Source organism: Capsella rubella, unplaced genomic scaffold, assembly GCF_000375325.1.
Source record: "Capsella rubella cultivar Monte Gargano unplaced genomic scaffold, Caprub1_0 scaffold_5, whole genome shotgun sequence".
In the NCBI taxonomy this organism is placed as follows: Eukaryota; Viridiplantae; Streptophyta; class Magnoliopsida; order Brassicales; family Brassicaceae; genus Capsella; species Capsella rubella.
Genome location: NW_006238919.1, coordinates 6,429,006 through 6,455,082, shown reverse-complemented (window position 1 = coordinate 6,455,082; position 26,077 = coordinate 6,429,006). Strand labels below are relative to the sequence as shown.

Below are 26,077 nucleotides of genomic sequence, written 5' to 3'. Positions count from 1 at the left end.
AAATTAAAATAATTAAATAAATATACAACAACCCGCACATACTTCACTGTTTTACTTTATATGTTTTTTTCTTTCTCACAAATTCATGTATATTTATTTTATTTTTAAAGTATGTAATTATTTTAACAAAATAATTTTTGGTTATATTCAAACCAATTTGTAAGACACTGAAACAAATAAAATTTTATACACAAATAAAGGTAATTTGTGTGTATATTTATAAGTTTACACACATATATGGATAAATTTTAACATTTTTAGTCGTTGTTTTGATAATGTTTGAAAAGAGGGTAAATTTAAAAAGTGGTATTTTTAAAAGGTTATTTTTTAAATTCTCCCAATATCATTCCTATTTTTATCATTAACAATATTATTGTTTTATCAAAAAATACTTAAAAGCACTAAAGAAAATTACTATCAAAATTGAACAATTAATCAACGAATAAATTCAAAAGATATAGATGTATGCTTCTATTGTACGATTTAAATAAATAAAATATAAAAATGTCATAAACATTAAAATATATTTAATCTATTTTTTATAAGTAATATAAATTAAAATAATTAAATAAATATACAACAACCCGCGCATATGCGCGGGACATTATCTAGTACATTATTAGAAGATGACTACTTCAATATTAAGTCAAAACATGTTTGTCAAAAATATGCATACGACATAGCAACAACGAATGAAAAAATTGATAATTCACATAACGCGATAGAATAATAAACAAGTTGGTGTATACTGGTTTCCATATAAATATAATCTGTAGGTAATTTTCATTTTGACAATTAGTAAATGTTTGTTAAAAATAGTACATCAATATTTCGTTTTCGTGTTATGTTACTTTTTGTATTATTTTTTCAGTTTACTTCTATATCATTTGTTTAATTTGTGAAAGATTCCGGGAAGAAAGTAATCATGTGACTAGTAGTATTAAACTATCATGGTAAAATTAACATTAATACAATAAGCTAAGTAAACTATCAATGGGAATTAGTACAATCACTGCAAAATAATTTTTTATTAAATACACATGCATGTGTACAGTTAATCAATGTAGGTATATGAAGTACAACGTATATTTTTTAATTTCTGTTAAACCATAAACATTTGAGTTGATTTATATATTAATCGAGTTATATATTGTTCAATAATTAAGAGACGTACATGTGAGTGGTTTAATTGGGAATCATATGTCAATTTGTGATATAAAATTCATCAAATCACTAAACAATTACTAATTATGTTCTCCTATATGTATATCTCTGTGTATAACCTGCAGAGCAAAATTAAGTTTTACACTTTCACACGAGTTAGTTATTAATTGTATTGGCTGACAATAAATATTTTAAGTGATGTTTAATATTATAGATTAATAAATATAATTTGTTTTAATATGGCAGAAACTTCTTTTTAATCATAAATAGGTTAGTTACTTTCATACATAAACAACACTAGTCACTATATATATCAAGTTGTTTCCTAAAATAAACAAACCTCTCGACTTTATTAACTTTAAACGAGTGTTTGATCATTAGTTTAGACCTCCATGACCCATGATGGACTAACAAACTTGAATACAAAGTTTATAAACAATACTCATCACGTATATACAATACTTCACTATGTTAAAATAAGCAAGTCGTACGTTACGAAGAAGCAAGTAACTTCTGCTAAAGATCATACCCCAAACACAATACTAATAAACAAGGTTTTTTGTTAGTATTTATATAAAAATATAATGAACCGAATGAACACAAAAGTTGAGCGTTTTTCATCTCCCACCACAATAACGTACATATGTTATCATCCAACCCAATTTCTTTTTTGTTAATGTTTTGTTTATTAATTTTTTTTAAAAAAAATTGCAGAATTAACTAACATATATATAGGCATAAAATGTTTTTTAAAATATAAAATATATTTATCTAGTAGTCTAAAAATATTGCAAATCAAACTTATCCCGAAAATATGTTGTTATCATTTCGACTCATAAGACCATATGCATTGGAGTTCCTCAAAAATTGTCTTTAAAAATAATAATTTTAATATTTTATTAATATTTTTAGATTTAGAAAAAATAAAAGAAAAGACAACCAATCGCAGGCCGCCACATATTAATAAGGCATTCGAATAATGAAGAAACAAAATAAAAAGATATCGCGTTTTAAGAAACGTCATCCACTTTATTTTATTTTTGAAATTAAATGGTGGAAAACGGTCCAAAAAATTGGTAATGCACATACTTTTTAAAATATTTTTCTATGTAAATCTTAGTTATAAGATATTTTTGATAATGTTGGTGTTAAGTAGTAGAGTTACAGCTGGCAAGGAGAAGAAGAGATGTGTACTAATTTCAGATGTGTTGAATGATGAGGATCGGAGTCAGAAGCCCGTACATCTTCCACGTCATTAGAAAGAATATTAAAACAAGATGTGATCTGTACGGTATTAAATTTAGTAGTCGTAAAGTACGACTTTTGTAATATATATTATAAGTCAAATAAACTATCATAATGGGTAAAATGGTAGTACGCCTATCAGAAAGAAACCACGATAAGCATCAACAACTTTTGAACAACCCAACGTTGATTCTTACGTGAAACTTGCCGTAACCTATGCGGCTCTTTTTGAATATAATATAACCTATAAAAATTTATATTTGGTGTAATTTGCAAAATGTATAGGCTCACGATTTATAACTTACTTATTAAGCCTTGACCATTGAATATTTTAGCATTTTTAGACGACGACATGCATGCATGTATGTCTCACCAAAGTGTACATGTGGACAGTATTTGGCAATAAAGAGTCGGATGTGAACTTAGTTTTGGACATTTTAATCGTTTTCGTTGGAGTTTTAGCCAGTGTACAAGAGATTTTTGAGTGTGATATCAACTATTTTGTTTAGACAAGATAATAGACAAAATTTTCGATTGAATATTGTAAAAACAGGAACCTTGAAAACTATTACAGAGATAAGGTAGAATAACTGCAAACTGAGTTTTATTAGAAATACCTCAAACAACTCTATTTCAAGATTGTTTGATCAGTGTTACACAACATCACAACCTGCGATTTGTCCCTGAACTATTCCTAATCTACCCAACTTACAAGCATAGCAACAGCTATGCACTCTCCTTTGTTCACTCACCAGCGAACCCACTCAAGCCACATATTTCTTTTGTGGTTGATGGAAATCCCACACTTTTCTCTCTCAAAAGTGCTAACCCTAATACAATGAACTCACTTCACTTATATAGGCAACACAAACTTTGCAGCTCCTTTCTTTATCCAGTGGACTCTGCGAAGCTTCACGTCATCATGTTGGCTTCACTAGCTCCCTAGTAGCCACTCAAACTTCACAGGTCCTTTCTTTATCCAGCGGACTCTGCGGAGCTTCACGTCATCATATTGGCTTTACTAGCTTCCTAGTAGCCAACACCAAACACCTTTTAGTCTGACAGCTTTTCCTGTAGCTGCAACTTGTTCCCTTTGACTTTGCGAATGTCACTGTACGCCAAACCTGGTTTCTCTCATCAAACTTGATGTGGTGCGCTGTCATCTACATGCCACGCTGTCACTTGGAAGCTAATGAATTCTCTGCCTCTCCTGAACTACTTCAGTCTCTTCTTAACTGCTCTTCTGAACTATTTCAGTTTCACTACTGTTGATCTTTCAGAGACTCTGTTTCTTCAATCTCCCCCTTTTTATCTGAGTGTGTGCCTCAAGCTTCCTGCAAAATATTAGTCCCAACAACAGACAAAAATGCAATACTAGGCAACACATATTCATGCTGAATATTTACTCAAAATAACCAAAAGGATAAGAAGTTCAATACATAGCCAGATAAGATCATAACATAACCGAGGAGAGACATGACAAATTGATTCACATTCGCTAGGACACTTAACATCTAATGAGAACAGGTTAACACGTCAACTTAAGTCATACTCATATATACTCACCCTGAAACATCTAATGAGAACATGTTAACACGTCAACTTAAGTCATACTCATATATACTCACCCTGAAACTTAAACATTCTTAGAACTAAGAGGAACTAAGAGAGACAACAACCACAAATTTCTCCCCCTGCTTGAGTGCACAGACTCATATAAAAACAGTAAGGAAACAGATAGACACAGCCAAGGACTAGAGCGACTACCTTGTAAACCTTTGCAAGATGATGTGGTCGGGGTGGTTCCAGACACAAATGAGCAAGTCAGCGGAAGGAATGCTTCCAGTTTATCAATCAGTGGAGGAATCGCATGCGGCAGAGATGATACTGATGTAACGGCAGCGGAAGACTCGTCAGCAACAGCCGGTTGCGATACATGGTGCAGATTGTGATTAACATTAACTTTATCCATTGCTCAATTGAGAACCAAGAGAGATGTGGTATTCATGTTACGAAACTCAAAACATCTGCAGCACCACTTAATACACACATCAAGTCCATCACATCATAAGACATGCGTAAACACAACCAAAATTCGTGAACAAACTTCTGGCAAACAAATGAGACAACAAACTATTGCACAACATGAATTAACAACAAGTGACAACCAAAGACACAAAGTACCATTTTAAGACTGCAACACATTCAGACATATCAAAGGACAGAGCATACACATGCACATCTAAGAACTGTGATATAAAAAGAATGTGAAATCTCATCATGACATCCTCAAAAAGTTTTAGATCAGAAAGAGCAATATATCCAGATTGATTTTTCAAAGACCAACTTACATATATATATATATATTTTTTTTTTATATATATATATATATATAACTTCAGCAAGAACAACTAAAGGAAAGAAGATACACACCTGTGTCTTGTTCCAAGGCTCAAGGAAGAGATTCCTTTGTACAGGGGTGCACAGTCACTTATTAGTTCAGTAACCAGAACACATCATCTGTCCAGCCCAATGAGATGACAAACATACACATTGATCTCTTTAGTCTAGACTACACTCATCATACTCCTCTAGATTTTGTCCTCAAGGTGTATAGAAGCTGCTCTCACGGCGAGGGGGGTGATTTGATCAAAAAGCAGAGGGATCCTTTAACTTCCCTTTTTAGTTTTTATAACCTTTTTCTTTTTTGTTTTTTTTGATAAGGTACTGATATACACACGAATGTACCTTGAAGATAAGAAAGAATATCAACCCCTTTCCTGCCTACACTTTTCTGGAGATTTTCTTTTTCTTGCAACCACTACACACCCGTATTGAACATCTTCGACAAGAAGTATGAGAAGCAGCTGTTTTCCTGAGGAGACTTGCCAAACAGAAGTTTTGATAAAGATATAAAAAAAACACGAGGCTATGCAATCCTGTACAGAGGAACCTGTTGCAAGAGCCTCAGAGACATGAAACATTAGTGATCCAGCAAACCAATAGATTTTTGCAGATTTATAAAACTGTCTAACTCCAAAGGTTTAGTGAAAATATCAACAAGTTGTTTTTCTGAGGAGACATGAGAGATTTCTATAATCTTATTTTCAACAAGTTCTCGGACGAATTGAAGCATAATGTCTATATGTTTGGTACGAGAAAGTTGAACAGGATTTTTTGAAATGTTAATGGCACTCATGTTGTCACAGTACACAAGTAAGGTTGAGGAAACAATACCATAGTCAGATAGCATTTGTTTCATCCACATTAACTCTGTGCAACAACTTTCCAATGCAATGTACTCAGTCTCTGCTGTAGACCTAGTTACATAGCTCTGCTTCTTGCTGTGCCAGGATATGAGATTTTTTCCCAGAAAGACACATCCACCTGAAGCATTCCTCCGATCATCCAAATTTCCTGCCCAATCAGAATCACAAAAGCTTGCAAGATTCTTGTTAGTTTGTTTTGTGTCATAGAACCCTTGGTCAAATGTACCTTTCACATATTTGATGATTCGCTTTTCTGCATTCATGTGAGATAACTTCGGATCAGCTTGATATCTCGCACAAACCCCCACACTGGAGCACATATCAGGTCTACTTGCAGTCAAGTACAACCAACTCCTCGTCTGCATTCTAAATCTCAGAACCAAGCTTTTGGCGTAAGTCCCTTGAGAGATATGGATTCCATCTTCAGCCTGCTTGATTTGAAGTCCCAAAAAATAGTTCATCTCTCCTACCAAACTCATCTCAAATTCCTTGGTCATAACGTTCACATCTTTATCAATCTTGGTCTTGGAAATCCATTTCGTCCCAATGACACTACCATGAGCTGGTTTAGGAACAAGATTCCACACATCATGTCTAGTAAACTGGTGTAACTCTTCATGACACGCAGCAAACCAAAACTTATCCTTTAAAGCTGTGAAGACGTCTTTAGGCTCCAGAACAGATACAAAACATGACTGTTGAAGCGTTTCTCTGAAGTTTATCTGAACACCTCTAGTTGTTCGATTACCTCCCAGGTTTCCTTGTTCATCAGATCCCCCGTTTTGCTCTCCTTCCTGTTTTTCTTGACCAGGAGTTTCAGTAGGACTTTCATCATCTTCTGCAACTGGATACTGATGAGCTGGACTTTTATCATCAAGGACAACATTTACAGATTCGTCTACTCTCTTGAGACGCTTGTTATAAACCCTGTAGGCCATACTTTTGGTAGCATATCCCAGAAAGATACCTCCATCACTTCTTGCATTAAATTTCCCAAGTAGATCTTTATCGTTCAAGATGTAGCAGATACACCTAAACGTGTGAAAGTAACACAGGTTTGGTGTCTTTTCTTTCCAGATTTCATACGGAGTAGTACAGGTACTTGACTTAACATAGACACGATTGATGATATAGAACTCTGTGTTAACCGCTTCAGCCCAAAATCTTGGTAACACATTGTTCCCATGGATCATTGCTCTAGCCATTTCTTGAAGAGTTCTGTTCTTCGTTTTAACAATTCCACTTTGTTGCGGAGTCCTTGGGGCAGAATATTGATGCCTTATCCCTTGAGAATTGCAGAAATTTTCAAGTTCCGCATTCTGAAACTCTCCACCATGACCACGTCGGATTTGAACAATGCTTCCCTTTTCTGTCTGTAGCTGAAGGGCTAGGATTCTGAAGCTCTCAAGAGTCTCTGATTTTTTTCTTAAAAATCTAACCAAGGTAAACGTTGAGAAATCATCAACAAGAACAAAAATGTACCTTTTGCCATTCGAACTCTCTATTTGCATTGGACCCATGAGATCCATGTGAACCAATTCGAGAAAACCTTTTGATCCTATATCAGCCACTTTCTTATGATGTACTTTGATCTGTTCCCCTTTGCTGCAGGCGTCACATACTGTATCTGATTTTCGTTCGAGTCTAGGTACTCTTTTAACAACCTCTGCATTCACAATCTTGATTAAACTCTGAGTGTTGATATGAACAAGACGTTTTTGCCACAAATCAAGCTTTGACGTTGTTGTAGACAAGCATGATTCAGACTTCTTCCACATGTAGCAATTATTTTCTGAACGAATACCTGACAGAATCTCATTGTCGTTTTCATCACGGGCATGACAAGCAGTCTTGGTGAAAGTAACCTTCAGACCATCATCACACAGTTGACTAATACTGATCAGATTTGCTTTAAGTCCTTCTACACAATAAACATTTTCCAATTGTGGTTGGTTTGACTTGTTAATCACGCCTTTCCCTTTGATGCTTCCTTTCTGATCATCTCCAAAAGTGACCCTTCCACTTGAGACACTAGAGTACTCATCTAGAGCAGTTTGATTACCTGTCATATGTCGTGAACAACCACTGTCAAAATACCAAGAGTCATCATCAGGAGCTGCTGCAGTGGTGTAAGCTACTTCAGCTTGCTTGTCATCTGTTGCAACCTCTGTTGTGATCAAATTGCAGTTCAAGTTGATAGAGTCTGTCATCTTCTCATGCAAATTTCTTGACATTTCAATCCCAGATCGTGAGTAGACTTCATCTTCTGCATTATATATGTCACTAATTTCCAGGTTTGATATCTCCTTTTTCAGATCTCCATATAGATCTTTCTTAACAACCCAAATGCAGCCGAACTTAGATGGTTCTAAGAAGCATTTGTTGAGAGTCCACAACACTGAGACTCGTTCCTTGAACTTATAGCAATATTTTCTTTGATGATTCTTTCTTCCACAATAACCACATCCATAGAATCTTCCTTTGTTTGGTCTTCTGACAATTCTCTTATGAACATTCTCTCCTTTTCTCTTCTGCTTGGTGTCTTCATGTTTAGGTACGTTCTTTGGAGTTATCACTGAAGTATCCTTTTCTTCCAGAATACCCCCGCTAACAAACTTTATAGAGAGATCTTCAGACATACCAGAGTATCCAGCTTGACCTTGATAACCCAATCCTCTGTGAATTGATTCTGTTCTTCCCATAGTCAGAATCGTATCCAGCTTACCCGAACCACTGTTAAGCATTCTAATTTGCTTATGTTTATTGTTCAACTCTTGTTCAAGCGCATCAGCTTTCTCTTTTTCTTTGTAGTAATCATCCTGAATGGACTTGATCTTTTTCAACAGTAGCTCAGCAGACTGTTCTGAGGACAACACAAGAGCGTCTTCTGGATCTCCTTTCTCATAGCAACTTTCCAGTTTAGCTTCCAAAGACAACTTCTGTTGAGTTAACTCCAGTTTATCTTTACTCAGTTGGATCCAGCTATCGTACAGAATTTTGTATTCTTCTTTTGTATTAACTTCATCACCACTCTCTGAATCAGTGTCTGAATCAGCAGTTTTATCAGTTGGGGCTGTAAAAGCAACAAAGTTTAGAAGTTCTTCTTTTTCCTCTTCTGTATCTGAGTCACTGAAACTTAGACAAGCTTTTTCTTTTTCTTTACGCTGATTTGGGCACTCGAACTTGGTGTGACCCATTCCTTTGCATTCCAAACAGTTAAGGTCATTCCGTTTTGTAACAGGACATTCCGGTTTGATATGCCCAAATCCTCCGCATTGATAACACTGGATCTTACTTTTCTTTCCAGTGTGGTCAACTTCAAGCTTGAATCCTTTTCCACCAGACTTATCTTCTTCTGTACCATTCCAGCATTTGTCATTTCTGCCATTAGTTTTTTTCACTCTTTTCAGAGCTTTTTTCAAGTTTCTGGCCAGAACAGCCATGGTATCCTTGATTTCCTTGAACTGGGCAACGTCTTGTTCAGCCTGAAAAGCAATATTTCCTCGAACCTTAGTCTTATCTTCATCATTCTCCATTTCTTCAGACTTTAAGATTCCAACCAATTCAACAAAGGTCATGGAGTCTGTATTACCCGCAACTCTCATTACAGCTTTGTGAGCAGCAAACTTAGCCGGAAGACACCTCAGTAGCTTCTTAACAAGCTTCTGATCTTTGTAAGTTTTTCCAAGGACTTCAGCCTCATTCGCAATAGCACTTATCTTTGAGCTAAACTTAACAATAGTCTCATCTGGTTCCATCTGTAGACATTCAAACTGAGTAGCTAAATGATCTAATCGAGTACGCTTAACACTTGACGTACCTTCATGAGACTTCTGAAGAGTATCCCAGGCCTGCTTGGCTGACTTGCATCCTTGAATAAGTTTGAACTCATCCTCATCAACACCACTGAATATAGCATTCATGGCTCTTGCATTGAATTTAGACATATTCTTCTCATCCACAGTCCATCTTGCTTTTGGTTTAGGGATCTTTGCTCCATCTTCAGATAACTCAAATGGAGATTCCCACCCTTCTTCTACAGCAGTCCATGCATCTTCACCTTGGCCTCTGATGAGCTGTGTCATTCGTACTTTCCAGTAACCATATCTCTTTGTATCAAGAACAATATTATTTCTTGTACCCACACCATCAGTAATCGGTTCCATAACTTAGGATCTAACCTGTTTGGAGACGAGAGAGTCTCACAGATCGGTTTCCTGCTCTGCTACCAATTGTAAAAACAGGAACCTTGAAAACTACTACAGAGATAAGGTAGAATAACTGCAAACTGAGTTTTATTAGAAATACCTCAAACAACTCTATTTCAAGCTTGTTTGATCAGTGTTACACAACATCACAACCTGCGATTTGCCCCTGAACTATTCCTAATCTACCCAACTTACAAGCATAGCAACAGCTATGCACTCTCCTTTGTTCACTCACCAGCGAACCCACTCAAGCCACATATTTCTTTTGTGCTTGATGGAAATCCCACACTTTTCTCTCTCAAAAGTGCTAACCCTAATACAATGAACTCACTTCACTTATATAGGCAACACAAACTTTGCAGCTCCTTTCTTTATCCAGTGGACTCTGCGAAGCTTCACGTCATCATGTTGGCTTCACTAGCTCCCTAGTAGCCACTCAAACTTCACAGGTCCTTTCTTTATCCAGCGGACTCTGCGGAGCTTCACGTCATCATATTGGCTTTACTAGCTTCCTAGTAGCCAACACCAAACACCTTTTAGTCTGACAGCTTTTCCTGTAGCTGCAACTTGTTCCCTTTGACTTTGCGAATGTCACTGTACGCCAAACCTGGTTTCTCTCATCAAACTTGATGTGGTGCGCTGTCATCTACATGCCACGCTGTCACTTGGAAGCTAATGAATTCTCTGCCTCTCCTGAACTACTTCAGTCTCTTCTTAACTGCTCTTCTGAACTATTTCAGTTTCACTACTGTTGATCTTTCAGAGACTCTGTTTCTTCAAATATAACTGAAAAATTCTAAACCGTTCCTAAAATAACCGACCAAAAAGTTTGGAAAATTTCTTGTCCAAACTAATCGAAACCAAATCGAACCAAATCGATTACTAAAGGATTAATCGAAATATCCAAATTATGTGATGCATTTCGCAAATTTGTTTATATCATTTTTTTTTTCTTCAAAAATTCACATGCAATCCATATGTATGTAACTTTAAGTTCTTACCATGCATTAGAAGAAGATTAGAATTAGTGAAAATTAGTAAATAAAAAAAAGTATTATAAGTTATATCTTACATTGCTACTATATTATTCAGATTTGATTTTAAAACACAGTTCAAATATATTTAGGTTTTATAAGGTCATATATATATATATATGAACTTTAAAGTTCATGAAATATATCTCAACTTATAATGTATGTTACAAGTATAATTAGAGATCTCGTGGCTGGAGAGAGGAGAAAACAACATTTTCTTTGACTTATACGAGCTATCGTTGTTTATTTTTGTTTCTATTTACACAAATTAGTATGTTTGAAAGACCCTACTTTTTGTGCAATAATGTTTTATTATCGATATATTGTATTTTTATTTATACGTTGCAAATTGCCAATTTGTATCTATATACTTCCGAGTTAAATTCTTAAACTCTATACAAGTCAACGACCATCCCTAATGAAATTGCTTTTTTCCTTTACTTCTTTTCTTTACCTATAAAGTTTTTCAAAAGTTTTTTTTTGTTTGACCTCCCCAAATTATTGGAATTTTCTTCCTTTTTCTTTACCTATAAAAGATTGGACCTTTTTTTCCCATGCCCACGGTTGTGAAATGAAGAAAACAATCCAAGAAAAAATAAATTGATTTCGTAATAATTAATCACAAGTTTTGTTAGTCAACTATTTAAACACGCATATACGTATATATTCTCACATTTATTTCAAGAAAAACAAGTAAAGTGTAAATATTTCAAACTAGACAGAGCAATCAATTTTATCTTATAGTATAATGTTTTCAGATGGAGAATGACAAAACCGATTGTATAACTTGTAGTGCTAAATTTTATGATGATGGCTTAAGATTCTCAGGCGCCGTTGTGGATCTTCAATCTTGAAACTTTATTATGAAGGTTAAATCTTTAAACCTGACACAAGTATAAATCTTTAAACTAAAAATTTATACTTTTTTCGTTTTAATTTAATTGATGTTTTAACCCAAAAAAATTGTTTTATTTTAAGTGATGTTTCAACTTTCTATATAAAAATTATATGTGTTTAATACTTTTTGATCAATCATATTTTGCATTTTATTCTTTGATTGGTTGATCATTTTAATTAATAATAATTTTATAGAAACAAAAAATTATATGTTTTTCTAATATGTGTGTAACAATCTTAAACATCGGTTAAAATGAAACAGAGAGAATATATAATAATTAACTTTAATTACAGTTAATATTTAATGTGTAAGTATGATTAATTGGTTAGTTTAAACTACTAATACATGATTATTTTTGTTGATTATTATAATCTTTCTTTCCAGAGATCTAATAACTTAGAAGACTTTGTATATATATTTTTATTACTTTATACGTAACAATAAAGAAACATAAAGATGGTTGAGATGGTACGGAGATTGAGGAAGATGTAAGAAAGTCAACTTATCGTTATCGTTCCATTGTAAGAGCATATGCGGATTATGATCTGCCAACAACAACTCATATGGATTACTTATATTATTATTAAGAAATATATTATAAAGTCTAGAGTGGTCTAGCTATTGTATTGGAGTTATCAATCAACCTTTTTCCAACAGATAACACAATTATACCCAAAATATAACACCTTATAGATATTTGTTTATTGTCTTTAGAAGAACCCGACCAAACTCACAAATTTCATGAACACACAAAAGATTTGGGATACTAACTATGACTGACTTGTTAAATCCACGAAACCCTAAGAAAGGGTGATTCTTTGGCTGGACAAAGCTAAGAACCAGACTATGCTTTTGTGGATTAAAAGGTCATTATCAGTCTAAGACATGTTTATGTAGTAAGTAGGAACCATTAAAAGGTCATAGTCAGTATTGGACATGTTTATTATGTACATGTTTTTTTTTTTTTTTCATTTATGCTCATATTTCATATCAAACGTTATGGTTGTGTGTTTAATTTGTTTGTGTGGAGAAAAGATCCCACATCGGAAGATGTGAGGGCACTTAAGTAATATATAAAGGGTTAGGGCCAATCCACTCATTGCCAATTGGTTTTGAGTTGGAAGCCCATAACAAATCCTAATTTAACATGGTATCAGAGCCCGAACACACGCTGACCCATTAATTAATCCGGCCCGGATAGAGGCCCGATCACCCCATTAATTGATGGCCCAAAAGAAGGCCCAATTCCATCGAGATAGCTAGAAGAGCATTATCTCGAGGGGGCGTGATGGATTCTGTCGAGATTAATGGCTAAAAGAGCCATTATCTCGAGGGGGCGTGTGGAGAAAAGATCCCATATCGGAAGATGTGAGGGGACTTAAGTAATATATAAAGGGTTAGGGCCAATCCACTCATTGCCAATTGGCTTTTTTTTGTCGTTAATAATTTACATAATAAAATGTTTTATCTTAGGTGAGAAATTAGAAAGTTGAAAAACACTAAAATTGGACATTAATTGGATAAAAGAAATCAAAATATCTCTGGTAAAACTTTAGAGATCGCCGGTTCGAATAGCGTTTGGGACGAAATCATATAATATGTTTTGGTTGCGGACATATATGGGCTTTAGCCCAGAACCTCTTCATTAAAAAAAAAAAAAAAAAAAAAAAACCATATACAACTTAGCCATGCGAAAACATATTTTCTTTAATTTCCAAAACCTGATTACTTTATTTAACAAATGTTTTAATTAATACGAAATTAATTTGGGTGAGTCGACCACATGGGACAATGCACAAAAGACAAACCGATATTAATTTTTTAAAAGGAAAATTCTAGAATGAACCGTACGGTCTCGTTGGCCTTTAGTTAACGTCAAGTGTCACATTCACATATATTCAAATCTCTAATCACCAATCAATAAATTACTTATAAAATAAAGTAATAAAAAAACCATATACGTGTATAACATAATATAATCAAACCATGCATTATATAGTTTGTACATTAGCTGCAAAAAATACACGATATGTAACACAGCCGGCGGTGAAAATGACACGTCGTTCTTCTTCTTCTTATTGTTATTCAACTCGTACGTTAGTCAAAATTAGATATTTATACATAAAACGTATTAATGTAACGTATTAACATATTTAACAAAACTTATAATTTTATAAACAAAAATAAAGAACAAAAAATTATAATGAAAGAGGCACGTAATTTGCATTATGCATATGCTTTAGTACTTATAGAATATTCTCTTTACCGTGTGAACTACATAATTTTTTTTTGAAGCCATATATGTTTTACTTAAATATAAGTTTTAATCATTATAATTATAACTTTTTAACAATAGTCACATTATATTTTTGGTAGTATTATTAAAATGTTATCATTGGACCATCTCCTAACCTTACCGACCATGTCCCAAGAGATCTCTCAATCTTTCTCTATATATACCTATCCAACTTCTCTTCTCCAACTTACACCAACAACAAAGAAGAAGAAGAAGAACAAAAACCTTCTTTTTCAATCGTTTTAAGTCTTTCTCTCATTTTCTTTGAAGTAAAAGATCAAATGGCTCACCACCATTCTAATGAAGAAGGTGGCTCTATTGGAACTTCCTTGCATGGAGTCACAGCAAAGGAGCAAGTCTTCTCCTTCTCTGTACAAGACGAAAGTGGCCCTTCCTCCTCTCGAGCCGTCCGGTCAGATGTTACAATGGCTAAGTTTGCCTTACCGGTGGATTCGGAGCATAGGGCAACAGTGTTCAAACCATTATCATTCGCTAAACCACACATGAGAGCTTTCCATTTAGGATGGATCTCTTTCTTCACTTGCTTCATCTCCACCTTCGCGGCTGCACCTCTAGTCCCTGTCATCCGTGACAACCTTGACCTGACCAAAACTGACATCGGAAATGCCGGGGTTGCTTCTGTTTCCGGTGCCATTTTCTCAAGACTCGCTATGGGGGCTGTATGTGACTTACTAGGGGCACGTTACGGGACTGCCTTCTCTCTTTTGCTCTCGGCTCCGGCTGTTTTCTCCATGTCGTTTGTAGCTGATGCGGGAAGTTACTTAGCCGTGCGGTTCATGATTGGTTTTTGCTTAGCGACGTTCGTGTCATGCCAATACTGGACAAGTGTTATGTTCACCGGAAAGATTATAGGACTCGTTAACGGATGTGCCGGAGGGTGGGGAGATATGGGAGGCGGAGTGACTCAGCTACTCATGCCAATGGTCTTTCACGTCATCAAACTCGCCGGAGCCACTCCCTTCACCGCATGGAGGTTCGCTTTCTTCATTCCGGGCATACTTCAGATCCTTATGGGCATTCTTGTCCTCACTCTTGGCCAAGATCTCCCTGATGGTAACCTTAGTACCCTCCAAAAGAGTGGACAAGTTTCCAAAGACAAATTCTCAAAGGTGTTCTGGTTTGCTGTGAGGAACTATAGAACATGGATCTTATTCGTTCTCTATGGATTCTCTATGGGAGTTGAATTAACGATTAACAATGTTATATCTGGATACTTCTACGATAGGTTTAACCTTACACTTCACACAGCTGGTATTATAGCAGCCAGCTTTGGTATGGCAAACTTCTTTGCTCGTCCCTTTGGTGGTTACGCCTCAGATGTAGCTGCAAGGCTCTTCGGCATGAGGGGACGGTTATGGATCTTGTGGATCTTACAAACTGTTGGAGCTCTCTTTTGCATCTGGCTCGGCCGTGCTAGTTCACTTCCTATAGCTATCTTAGCCATGATGCTCTTTTCCATTGGCACACAAGCTGCTTGTGGAGCACTCTTTGGTGTTGCCCCTTTTGTCTCCCGCCGTTCTCTGGGACTTATCTCGGGATTAACTGGCGCTGGTGGAAATTTCGGGTCCGGAATTACTCAACTTCTTTTCTTCTCCTCGTCGAGGTTTACTACAGCTGAAGGACTATCATTGATGGGTGTTATGGCTGTCGTGTGTTCCCTTCCCGTGGCGTTTATACATTTTCCTCAGTGGGGAAGCATGTTCTTGAGGCCATCGCAAGACGGAGAGAAATCAAAGGAGGAGCATTACTATGGCGCGGAATGGACAGAGGAAGAAAAGAGCTTAGGACTACACGAGGGAAGCATCAAGTTTGCTGAAAACAGCCGGTCAGAGAGAGGTCGTAAGGCGATGTTGGCCGATATTCCAACACCAGAGGCTGGATCTCCAGCTCATGTCTAGTGAAAGGATAGTCACATTACATCTTTTTCCACATATAAATAACCCTCAAAAGCTAGCTTTATATTTCCTTGTTTTATGTTCCTCTTATGAGATGTACCGTGTAAGATCCTAACTTGATAAGTAAGGTTCAGTGAGCCCGGTGCTCATGATGTACAATGTCGTTTTGATAAAAAGGCTTATGCATCAAATTTTCTCTCTGTTCTATTCAAAGCCATGTCTTTTAAGATCTCCCAAAATCAAACTTTTCAGTTAAAGAATCCATCAATTATTGAAAAAGAGACGAGTGTTTTAGGCACAACTAGGCATACCTTAAAGAGTCTACATGAGGAACGTCTTTCTTCCTTGGAGAGACGTCATAGAGATATAAACAAAGAGTCAAAGACCAAAGTAGAAGCAATTGACTTTAGTCATCTTTACGTCCCAGAAACAGATTGCATTAAGAGAATCTGGAAAGAGTAAGAAGGAACTAAACTAGTCTGACGCGTAGAGATTGCAAATGTAAAACTTAAGTTTGATGAGAGTTTTCAAACATTACAGAATCTGTTACTAATAATACAACACAAGAAAGCTATGCTAAACCTTTGAATTGGATTTCCGAAGAAAAGAGTTTAACGTACTTGTGTACTCTGCGTAAGGCGCTAGATGCTTGTCTTTCCACTCCCACCACATGCTATACAAGATCGCGTTGAAGAACATTTAGTGCAGTAGCTCCATTTCTTGGGAAGCCTAAGAATGTTATTTCTTGACAAATCAATAAATGGAAATCGATTAAGATTGAAGGGAAGAACAACGAGGGAGTAAATTATTACCCGGCTGTATATCGTGTGGCCATATTTGTTGCTGTGAGTCTTGCTTTCTCAGCACTTGCATCTGATAGTTTCTTTAGTACAAATCCTTCACCTTTGCATTCAGGACAGATTCCTGAACCGAGACAAACTTCACATTCTTTCATAGAAGCCTGTAATTCAGTTCACAGAGACACAAAACAAAACCAACAAGGATCATCAAGGTACAATATTAGTTTAACCAAGAAAACCCAGTGTAGACTATATTCATGGATCATATACAAACAAACTACCTCGGCTTCTTCGGCGGCTTTGGAACTTCTCCGAACAAGTATAGTGGCTGCGGTACCAACAACCGTGGCTGCAATCGCTATAGAAACAGCTGTTTCAGCTAAAGCAGAAACCACTATTGATGATCTCTTAGCTCTATGATTTGAGGATTTCAAATCAACGTTCACAAACCTCACATCTTTAACACCTACCACAAACAAAATTAACAATGTAAATTCAAGTGGCTCTATGAATATACATACCAACTCAGATGCTTGTTAGCAATACCTCAAAAAGTGAAATGCTCAAAACTAAATAGCAAATATGAATCAGACAGTCTTGTTCAGTAATGAATCCACAGATTAATGAAACTTAATTAACTCGTAATACAGTTTAACCCAAACTCCACCATGATCACACCAATATCAATCGCTTGAGAACACACTCTAAACTCTAAAACTACAAAAGCTTGAAACGACTCCAAGCTCCACCGAAACTAAAGAAGATCAAACAAATTTAAGACTCAGACTTATATTAGATTGTCATAAATTCTCTAACTCGAGTCATCATCATCAGAAATATCAAAGAAATGGTCAAAACCCATAAAAAATTTCACAAAATTAGCGTCAAATTCTCTATGAGAAAGAAGAACAAAAACGAAATCTAAAATTAGGGTTTTGTTCAGCTTACTTGGGAGTGAAGAAGGGAACGAAAAAGATTGAAGCTTGAGACAGAGCTCCATCACAAAGTCTCACAACTGAGAGAAATTATCATCTCTCTCATCTTCGTCACTTCGTTACCTGTGTTATCTTCACAAAATCTCACTCAACGGACTACAAAAATCTAATTTCAATAACCGGAACTAACCCAAACCAAATCGAACCATACCGAAATTGACTTTTTCCACGTGGGAATTAGCGTAACCTTAAAGTCTGTGCCAAACCGTGTTTTCGTTGGCCCAAAATGCATACAAGTCTACGTTTGGTGGCGGCCCATTAAAAACAACAACCGAAGTAACGATCACGCCTGAAACAACATATCACCGGCGAAATCATCATCTCCGGCGACGATGAAGACGACGACGACGTCGTTGGTGACGGGAGAGAGAGTTGTAGTCGCAGTTGTGGTTTCTCGTATTCTCTTATCTCTCCCTTTTTCACTTATCTCCCATGGGTTCTCCCTCTTCCTCCTCTGCTTCTCCGCCTTCCTCGTCGAGATCCGCGCCGAGAGCTCTCCCTTTCTCCTCTCTCGTTTCAGCGCCAGGTGAGATTAGCTACAAATTTCAATCTAATTTCAAATTCTGGGTCTCAGAGCTTGAAGAATCGAGATTAGCTACGAATTGTCTCATTTTGAATTGAAGAAGATGTTGTTGTTTTTGCTAGACGAGGTGCATCTTCAGGGATATTACTAGGAGCTGTAACACTTCCTTCTGTTATGATGTCTAAGTTGGTTCAACTCACAAGAGCTATCTCAATTCATGAAGCTGAACAAGATGGTATTTTTAATTTTCAAAGCTTTTGTATATGTTCTTGCTTCTTTTGTACCTTTTCACAAATGTAGCTTTGATTTTGTTTGTTGTGTAGAGCTTGCGCATGTGACAATGCAGTATTGGGCAGCATCAGCTAGCTGTTGTGCTATACTTATATATCTTTCAGTGATTATGTCACAAACGAGAAAAGCTAAATCTTCGTCATCTTCGTCTGTTTGGCTCACAATGGTTAGCTTAAGTGGGACGGTGTTGTATGGAGTAGCTTGTTTTGTTTCACTTTCTATGATATCACATACTGGTATGATCTAGTTTGGGGTTTATTCGTTGTTTTTGGTTGTTGTATTTTTTTTTGCTTTGGGCTGACCTCTGTTTGTTCTTTGTCTCGACAGGCTTGAATACGTCATTGAAAATGTTGTGGATGTTGTTTCACGGCCTTGCAGCTGTGGAGTTAATTCGGCATTTGCTTTGCACCTTCCCGTTTTGTGCTTCAATTGGTAATTGCAATGCTTTCCATGACTTGTATGTTTTTTTGTAGTGCCAATTTGGTAGTCATGAAATGGTTTTCTCTCCACGGAACTATGGATTTGATTACAAGATTACTCTTTTGGTTCCGCAAATTTCCAGTTGACCTTCGACATCTCCACTTTTGTAGGGGAAGCACTTCTTGTGACCAGTGGTCTTGTCCTCTATTTTGGTGACTTTTTGGCATGCACAATTGCCAAGGTTAGAATTCGTTAATTTTTCCCATCTTTGAACTGGTCAAACATTTTTGTATTTATCCATGTACGAATGAACCAGTAATTTCGTCGCTGTAACTCTGGTATAACGACTGTTACATGTTTGTACTTATCTTTATACAGATTTTCGAGAAATTGATACCTGTGGATCTTGTCTCAATAAGCTATGGAATAAAGAGAACTGAAACCGGCATTATTGTCCAGGTATGATAATAAGGAATTGAAATCAACTGCATAAAACCTTTACTGTATTGCTGAATAAGACTTACCTGTCTCCTTTTCAGGGTCTACTATTGGGGCTTCTACTTTTCCCGATGGTCTTTAGATTCATTATGCATATATATAAAATCACTTTGAGAAATAGAGATGCTCGACAAAGAAACTGCAGTGACACTGCAAAATCTGTCTTATTCTTTGTTGCACTTCTATTTTTTATGATAGTGACTGTTCCTTCTTGGATGCAGTTTGTACACAATTTCGATCAGCATCCCTTCTTATGGTACTTAGTCTTTACTATCAGTTACTTAACTTGTGTCTTCTCAGCTACGAGTGATCCTTTCTACACTAACATCCTTTTACTAAATATTCATACTATTCTATTGCAGGGTGCTCACATTTGTCTTTTCTGAACCTCAGAAGAGACTTTCATTATGTATCTACTGGATTCTGTTAATCGTTGTGTCTGTCTCAAGATTTTATAACATCTCGAGGAGTAGCAAGGTTGAGAGAATCTTGCTTCGGAAGTACTACCATCTGATGGCTGTATTAATGTTCTTGCCAGCTCTTGTCTTACAGGTGACTGGTGATCGATAAAAACTTATTTTACTATTCAGAAATCCGTTTGTGTTAATCCACTCCTCTAGTATCCTCTTACAGTTTCCATGTCCTTTTATTCAGCCTAAATTTCTCGATCTAGCGTTTGGTGCTGCATTGGCGGTATTTGTTGCATTGGAGATCATTCGAGTAAGCCCCTTCTTTTTCAAATAACTCACCTTCTCGGTTTCATCACTTTCAATGGGCTTGATGCGAGATACTCATTTTTGCAAACCAGATCTGGAGAATTAAGCCACTCGGAGAGCCTTTACATCAATTTATGAATGCTTTCACAGACCATCGCGACTCAGAGCATCTGATTGTCAGGTATGCATACACTGTTTACACCATGGATGGAAAAATGCAGTGTAAAATTGTCACATTTTTGTTTGGTATGTATAATCATTTGATTATATTGAGTCTTATCTGTAGCCACTTTTCACTCTTGCTTGGGTGTGCGCTTCCAATTTGGATGTCTTCTGGGTTCAATGACCGAGCTTTATCCCCATTTGCCGGAATTCTCAGTCTCGGGATTGGAGATACAATGGTAACCTCCTATCTCCCATTTACATTGTCAGGAGATGCTAACTTAGAACACCACAGTCTCTGCAATTATATAATAACAATTTTCTCGACAGGCATCAATGGTTGGGCACAAGTATGGTGTGTTGAGATGGAGCAAGACAGGAAGTGAGCATTTTCTTTCCCTTCTATAATCTCAACTATTTGCTTTCATCGGAAACTAATATTGTCAAGTGCGTAAAACAATGTTTGCGGAACAGAGAAAACAGTCGAGGGTACAGCAGCGGGCATCACATCGATGATGGCAGTCTGCTTTGTACTGGTTCCAGTATTAGCATCAATGGGTTATATACTAAGCCAAGGATGGTGGTCGCTTCTGGTAGCCGTGACAGCGACTGGGATGTTGGAAGCTTACACGGCGCAGTTAGACAACGCCTTTATACCTCTTGTCTTCTACTCACTCCTCTGCTTGTAGGTAGTTAAAGCCTTTTAGTCATTCTTCGGTTTCTTTTTTCCCACTTATTGTACATAACAAAGTATATCACTACTAACCACACTTCCTCTTTGAGTCTTGATAGTTCCCATATCTCTTAAGAGTCATATAACTTGTTGTACCATGCCTTTTGGCAATAGCAGAGATACATATCTATACAAGTATATATATACATATATACCCTATGTTATTGACTTATTTCCATAGCCATTCAAAATTTAAAAAAAAAAAAAAAAAAAAAAACCAAAAATGTGTAAAATTCTTCATTTTAGATTAATGTTGAAAAATTGAGTAATAATTACCTGAACTTATTGCAATTAACTTGCTAATAATTTGGATCAGTTGTAAGATTCCGGTTGTTCTTTTTTTTTTTTTGGTTTTGGGTTAAAGATACTTTATGGGCTTCTTTAAATTGGGTTTCAACAAGTAAAAGGCCCAATTTCACTAATTAGGGTCGGATCAGATATAGAAACGAAAAAAAAAAACATGGAAGTGACAAATGAGGTTTTGTGCCTTTGATCTTTTTGTCCATCTTCTTCTTCAGGTTCTCGGTTCTGACTAAATCCGCTATGATTGTCTGAGACAGTTGGGATATTCTCCGACAGTAATGTTTTCTTAGCTTACAAGGTTAGTAAAAAACTTCTGTTTGATTGGTTGTTCTTGTTCCGTATTTTCAGAGTTTGTATATGCACGCAAGGTGTTTGATCATTTGCCAGACAGAGTTAATTGTGATTTGAACACTGTGTTTTGGGATGCATCAATCATATGACGATTTTTTAATGTGGGAACAACGCAAATTAAGAGCCTTTGATACGTTTTGTTGGTTTCAAAATGTTCAATTCAATTTGATCTGAGTTTCATGTGAGCCTAACATTGAACCTTAAAATACCCAAATGTTTTCTTCTTGCATCATCTGGTTCATTACCAAAGCTAGATTGCAGCTTCGGGTTCTGCCCATATTATTCTTTTATTTAACTAACGTGCCCAGTATTTAGTAAGTTCTGACTTATCTGGACTAATCTAACTATTGAGATTTTTGTTAAAGAGTCTATAATGGAAATTGATTAAGAAATTGATATGAGTAGCTTCACTTTTAGTACAAATCTATTCTCTTGTTTCGTTTTAGTTTTTGTTTTTGTTTCTTATGGTGACAATGTTCTGAGGTTTTTTTTTGTGTGTATGTATTCAGATCAAACAAGTTTTTGTAGTAGCAATGACAGTTCTGAAAAGGTACGTCTTAAGACTGTTCATGTCGATCAAGTACATAACAGCAAACGTAGTGGACAGAAACAACGGGAGAATAGTGACAACAGCTTCAACGGTGGAGCACGCAATCAAGAACTCGCTAGAGTGTGGCCGTACTTGCAATGCCAAGGCAGCGGCTATTGTAGGAGAGGTTTTGGCTATGAGGCTGAAAGTGGAAGGGCTTCAAGATGGGCAAGGAAGAGGTATCCATGCCGATGTCAAGAAAGAAATCGAAAAGAAAGGGTTTAAGAGTCGAACCAAGGTATGGGCTGTTATTAACTCCCTTAAAAACAATGGTGTTACACTTATTATTGACGATGATGATGATGATGATTACCGTGATCGTTCTTTCGAGGGTCATCGTTAAATCCACAAGCTTTACTTTCTCTGTCCTATTCTCTAGCTGTTATGGAATCTTAGATTCAAGTCTGTATAACTTGGGAGATTCAAGTCTGTATAACTTGGGATAGTAAAATCTTTGTCACATATATAGCTTATAGAGTGCTCGATGACTTCAAGTACTTATACTCTATAAAAATCATGTCTAACCATTTAGACTTTTTAGTTTCTGCATTCAGTTTAACTTTTACTTACATTGTGTCTTAAATTTACTCCATGCTTAAGTTTATGGTGTGTTTCATTTGTACTATCGTAGGATGAGCCAAGTATTGATCCATGTATGAATTGAGAAATCTTTAAGAAGCTAACAAACTGAAATAGATTTAACACTGAACTTTCCGGTGTATTTATAGAAATAATTCACAAGTATATATGTTATTTAGTTTTCTTAAAAGTGAAAATATTGATCTCCTAAATACATAATAATTCAATGGGTTCAGAATTTAGATTCACTGATGAGCAGTCCGACCGGTAGGTGTACCGAGCTTTCCTTGCATCCAGTTCTGAAGCATATGCAATGCTGCCTTCGGCTGATCCATTGGAACCATGTGTCCAGCATCGTGAACCTATAAAACGTTTTCCCAATTTCGATAGTTAGGTGTAAAAATCGATTGGAAGAAGTTCGAGTTATCGGGTTTTTGTTAGGTTTACCTTGAGGAAAGTGAGTGAACCGTGGTTCTTCATTTGACCGGCTTCTTTATCGTCAACGAGGAATGGAACTGTCGGGGCTGCTACAAACTCTTTCTGGCCTGACCATTCCATCTGGTGAACCCACTTTGAATTTCCTATAAACCAAGAAAATCATATTCAATCAAGTTCAGAGCTTAAACTGTTATGCGGAAATGTAAACCAGTTTGCGGCAAACACATGGACATAGCAGCGGAACTTACCGAGCCAATTGCAAATAAGATCGTATTCTCCTGCGTAAACAAGGAGCTTAATTCCATCTTGAAGAAGAGCTGGAATCCCAACCTCAAGATTACGCATCCAGTCCATCTGCATCGCATCGTAAACCGCTGTACTGCAAGACACAAACTCGATATCGCCCACACCTAATGCCTTCCGTACCGACTTCTGGTTCAAGAACGTCTCCATGTTCGAGAAATCATAGCACAAGCTTCCTTCACATTGTTTCCTCACGTCATAATACTTCAAAACAGAGGAAAAATCTTGTTAGTTCCTATTATTCCAATAACAAATTCATTCAACTCCAGCTTTGATGCTTACGTTAACATTTCCCGCGATATCCATGATCTTTTGGAAAATGTTGTTGCAGACAACGTAAGAAGAAGCACAAGCATCACCTTCACCACCATCCGCACCTAAACAAACATAATTCATGAGAATCACAAACATTTTATTGTTATTCTTGAAAGAAAGAAAGGCTCGGAGATTGTTATATTACTGCATTCTTTGATAGACTGTTGACAAGTTGCGTAGTTACGGTTGAGGCTATCATGATCAGACTGTGTAATCAACTTCATGTCTAGCGCGTAATCCGCATACGCACCGTATTGAATCTCCGGGTTGGTTAAACCATTACCAATTGCAAAACCCTGATGTGTAAACAAGGTTTAGTTAAAGCCAAAACACACAAAGAGTGGATAAAAACAATCAATGTAGAGTTTTGTTCTGTTACCTTGAGGTTAATGTGAGTTCCTTCTTTGTTCTTGTTTCCACGGTGAACTCGTGAAGCCAATGCCGGAATATAATGTCCGGCGTAGGATTCACCAGTAATGTAAAAGTCATTCTTCACAAATTGAGGATGCTCTTTAAAGAACGCCTGCAAATAAATCGTGTGTCATGTAAAGCTTCAAGATTCAAGAACATGATTTTAATGTGATTGAAAACAGAGGAAAGTAATTAAAGACCGAACCTGTAAGAAGTCGTAAAGATCATTACTGACACCATCCTCGTCGTGTCGAAGATCACTTTGGTCCGATGTGTAACTGAAACCAGTTCCCACCGGTTGGTCCACGTAGATTAGATTCGATGCCTATAATAATTTATTAAAACAAATTAAATTAAAAAAGTGGTTGAGATTAATTTGTGTTTCTTGTTGGGATTATGAGAAAACGTGTTTTGGTTTGACCATTTTTTTTCTAACCAACCTTGTCCCAACCAAACTCGTTCCAAGAAAGAGATGAGTTGTTAGAGACAGTGAACGGTCCATTCTCATAGAACAGAGCTAGTTCACTGCTGCAACCAGGTCCTCCGGTTAACCAAATCACCACTGGATCGGCTTTGTTGGTTCTTGACTCGAAGAAGAAGTAAAACATCCTGTCAAGAAATCGAGAATAACCCGGTTAAGTATTAATACCGAAGTAAACCAATACGGTTCTAACCTCTTTAATTTGGTGGTTTGACCCGGTTGTTGGATTTTAAAAGTTTTGTTAAAATTGTAGAACGGTTAATAGAAACAAATACTAAACCAAATTGGGATATTGTGACTTTAAAAGCTGGTTGATTTAAACTTAAAAGTTTAATGTGAACCGCATTAGAACCAAACCAAATAGACCAATTATGATTTAAAAGCCTTAAATAAACCGGATTGGTTTATATTATTGTGAAAATTTTGAGAATTACGAAGCCGGTTTAGAACTGTGAAGAGGAAAAACAAACCTAAATTTCACCGGATCGGTTTATTAATTGTGAAAATTTTGAAAATTAGAGAGAAAAAAACCTAAAATGTAACCGGTTTACAAAGCTAAATTAAACCGAATTGGTTAGTGTTATTGTGAAAAAAATGAGAATTAGGAAGCCGGTTTAGAACGGTTAAGAAAAACGGTTTAATATCGGTAGAGTTAAAATGGAAGTTACCTGGCTGCTTTTGAATTAGGGAGTTTGTAGTAACCAGCATGGTGACCAAACTCTTGAACCGACGGTGAACCACCGGAGCCACGACGGTCAACCTCGGCCGAGAAATCGAATTCTCTCTCTACTAGTCTCGGAGCCTCAGAGCTATCCACGTCGATGACATTGACGTCACGTGTAGGCAAAAGATTGAAACCTTTGATAAGTCTCTCCGCCGTGAGGGTCGGCAAACTCGCCGACGGTGAGAAAGATAAGGGCTTTTCTTTAAGAGATTTAGAACTTGAGGGTGAGAAATGTAAGAAAATGAAAATACAGAGGAGGAATGTGAGAAAAGTTGTTTTAGAGTCCATTTTTGGAGAGAATTGAGTTTTTTTTTTTATGGAGATTGAAGAGAAGAGAAAGGAGACGAAGATGTATTTATATAGTTGGTTTGTTTTGGTTACTACTTAACTTACACAAAATCGTGGATGAAATTTT

General features: G+C 36.4%; 6 protein-coding genes across 7 annotated transcripts; 3 read left to right on the top strand and 3 right to left on the bottom strand.

Moving 5' to 3' along the window:
- Window positions 1-5,392: 5,392 nt before the first annotated feature.
- Window positions 5,393-9,844, bottom strand: LOC111830634. The gene has a single exon (XM_023783129.1). The coding sequence runs from the start codon at window positions 9,842-9,844 to the stop codon at window positions 5,393-5,395; it is 4,452 nt and encodes a 1,483-aa protein (XP_023638897.1).
- Window positions 9,845-14,260: 4,416 nt separating this feature from the next.
- Window positions 14,261-16,373, top strand: LOC17884696 (high affinity nitrate transporter 2.6). Its single transcript, XM_006293074.2, has one exon. It carries the CDS (start codon window positions 14,396-14,398, stop codon window positions 16,031-16,033), a length of 1,638 nt encoding a protein of 545 aa, XP_006293136.1. The 5' UTR covers window positions 14,261-14,395; the 3' UTR covers window positions 16,034-16,373.
- Window positions 16,374-16,391: 18 nt separating this feature from the next.
- LOC17886343 lies at window positions 16,392-17,888 on the bottom strand. 2 transcript variants are annotated; one of them, XM_023782580.1, is made up of 5 exons: window positions 17,779-17,888; window positions 17,112-17,296; window positions 16,843-16,991; window positions 16,651-16,759; window positions 16,392-16,479 (listed from the first exon to the last, which is right to left on the bottom strand). In XM_023782580.1, the coding sequence occupies exons 1-4, from the start codon at window positions 17,828-17,830 to the stop codon at window positions 16,672-16,674; spliced, it is 474 nt and encodes a 157-aa protein (XP_023638348.1). In that variant the 5' UTR covers window positions 17,831-17,888; the 3' UTR covers window positions 16,392-16,479; window positions 16,651-16,671. The 2 variants fall into 2 exon arrangements, with proteins under 2 accessions (XP_023638348.1, XP_006291978.1); XM_006291916.2 differs by lacking the exon at window positions 16,392-16,479 and having other exon boundaries at window positions 16,506-16,759.
- Window positions 17,889-18,055: 167 nt separating this feature from the next.
- Window positions 18,056-21,340, top strand: LOC17885790 (dolichol kinase EVAN). Its single transcript, XM_006290764.2, has 13 exons — window positions 18,056-18,351; window positions 18,471-18,583; window positions 18,672-18,875; window positions 18,967-19,071; window positions 19,230-19,300; window positions 19,438-19,518; window positions 19,599-19,813; window positions 19,920-20,109; window positions 20,212-20,277; window positions 20,366-20,454; window positions 20,560-20,674; window positions 20,766-20,817; window positions 20,910-21,340. Exons 1-13 carry the CDS (start codon window positions 18,158-18,160, stop codon window positions 21,122-21,124), a joined length of 1,710 nt encoding a protein of 569 aa, XP_006290826.1. The 5' UTR covers window positions 18,056-18,157; the 3' UTR covers window positions 21,125-21,340.
- Window positions 21,341-21,634: 294 nt separating this feature from the next.
- LOC17886861 lies at window positions 21,635-22,978 on the top strand. The gene is made up of 2 exons (XM_006291979.2): window positions 21,635-21,769; window positions 22,332-22,978. Exon 2 carries the CDS (start codon window positions 22,356-22,358, stop codon window positions 22,752-22,754), a length of 399 nt encoding a protein of 132 aa, XP_006292041.1. The 5' UTR covers window positions 21,635-21,769; window positions 22,332-22,355; the 3' UTR covers window positions 22,755-22,978.
- Window positions 22,979-23,085: 107 nt separating this feature from the next.
- On the bottom strand, window positions 23,086-25,988 carry LOC17887156 (serine carboxypeptidase-like 48). Its single transcript, XM_006290873.2, has 9 exons — window positions 25,607-25,988; window positions 24,898-25,066; window positions 24,663-24,782; window positions 24,426-24,569; window positions 24,192-24,342; window positions 24,014-24,108; window positions 23,677-23,935; window positions 23,438-23,571; window positions 23,086-23,352 (listed from the first exon to the last, which is right to left on the bottom strand). The coding sequence occupies exons 1-9, from the start codon at window positions 25,948-25,950 to the stop codon at window positions 23,236-23,238; spliced, it is 1,533 nt and encodes a 510-aa protein (XP_006290935.1). The 5' UTR covers window positions 25,951-25,988; the 3' UTR covers window positions 23,086-23,235.
- Between the last annotated feature and the right edge of the window lie 89 nt (window positions 25,989-26,077).

Excerpts from the sequence above, each read along its gene's own strand:
- LOC111830634 (XM_023783129.1), bottom strand. The coding sequence starts at position 9,844 with ATGGAACCGATTACTGATGGTGTGGGTACAAGAAATAATATTGTTCTT.
- LOC17884696 (XM_006293074.2), top strand. The coding sequence starts at position 14,396 with ATGGCTCACCACCATTCTAATGAAGAAGGTGGCTCTATTGGAACTTCC.
- LOC17886343 (XM_023782580.1), bottom strand. The coding sequence starts at position 17,830 with ATGGAGCTCTGTCTCAAGCTTCAATCTTTTTCGTTCCCTTCTTCACTC. Across the intron at positions 16,992-17,111 it reads AAGCCGCCGAAGAAGCCGAG|GCTTCTATGAAAGAATGTGA; the intron begins GTAGTTTGTTTG and ends ACTGAATTACAG. Across the intron at positions 16,760-16,842 it reads GCCACACGATATACAGCCGG|GCTTCCCAAGAAATGGAGCT; the intron begins GTAATAATTTAC and ends TAACATTCTTAG.
- LOC17885790 (XM_006290764.2), top strand. The coding sequence starts at position 18,158 with ATGAAGACGACGACGACGTCGTTGGTGACGGGAGAGAGAGTTGTAGTC. Across the intron at positions 18,352-18,470 it reads CTCTCTCGTTTCAGCGCCAG|ACGAGGTGCATCTTCAGGGA; the intron begins GTGAGATTAGCT and ends TGTTTTTGCTAG. Across the intron at positions 19,519-19,598 it reads AAACCGGCATTATTGTCCAG|GGTCTACTATTGGGGCTTCT; the intron begins GTATGATAATAA and ends TCTCCTTTTCAG.
- LOC17887156 (XM_006290873.2), bottom strand. The coding sequence starts at position 25,950 with ATGGACTCTAAAACAACTTTTCTCACATTCCTCCTCTGTATTTTCATT. Across the intron at positions 24,570-24,662 it reads ATCTTTACGACTTCTTACAG|GCGTTCTTTAAAGAGCATCC; the intron begins GTTCGGTCTTTA and ends ATTTATTTGCAG. Across the intron at positions 24,343-24,425 it reads GAACTCACATTAACCTCAAG|GGTTTTGCAATTGGTAATGG; the intron begins GTAACAGAACAA and ends TTTACACATCAG.
- LOC17886861 (XM_006291979.2), top strand. The coding sequence starts at position 22,356 with ATGACAGTTCTGAAAAGGTACGTCTTAAGACTGTTCATGTCGATCAAG.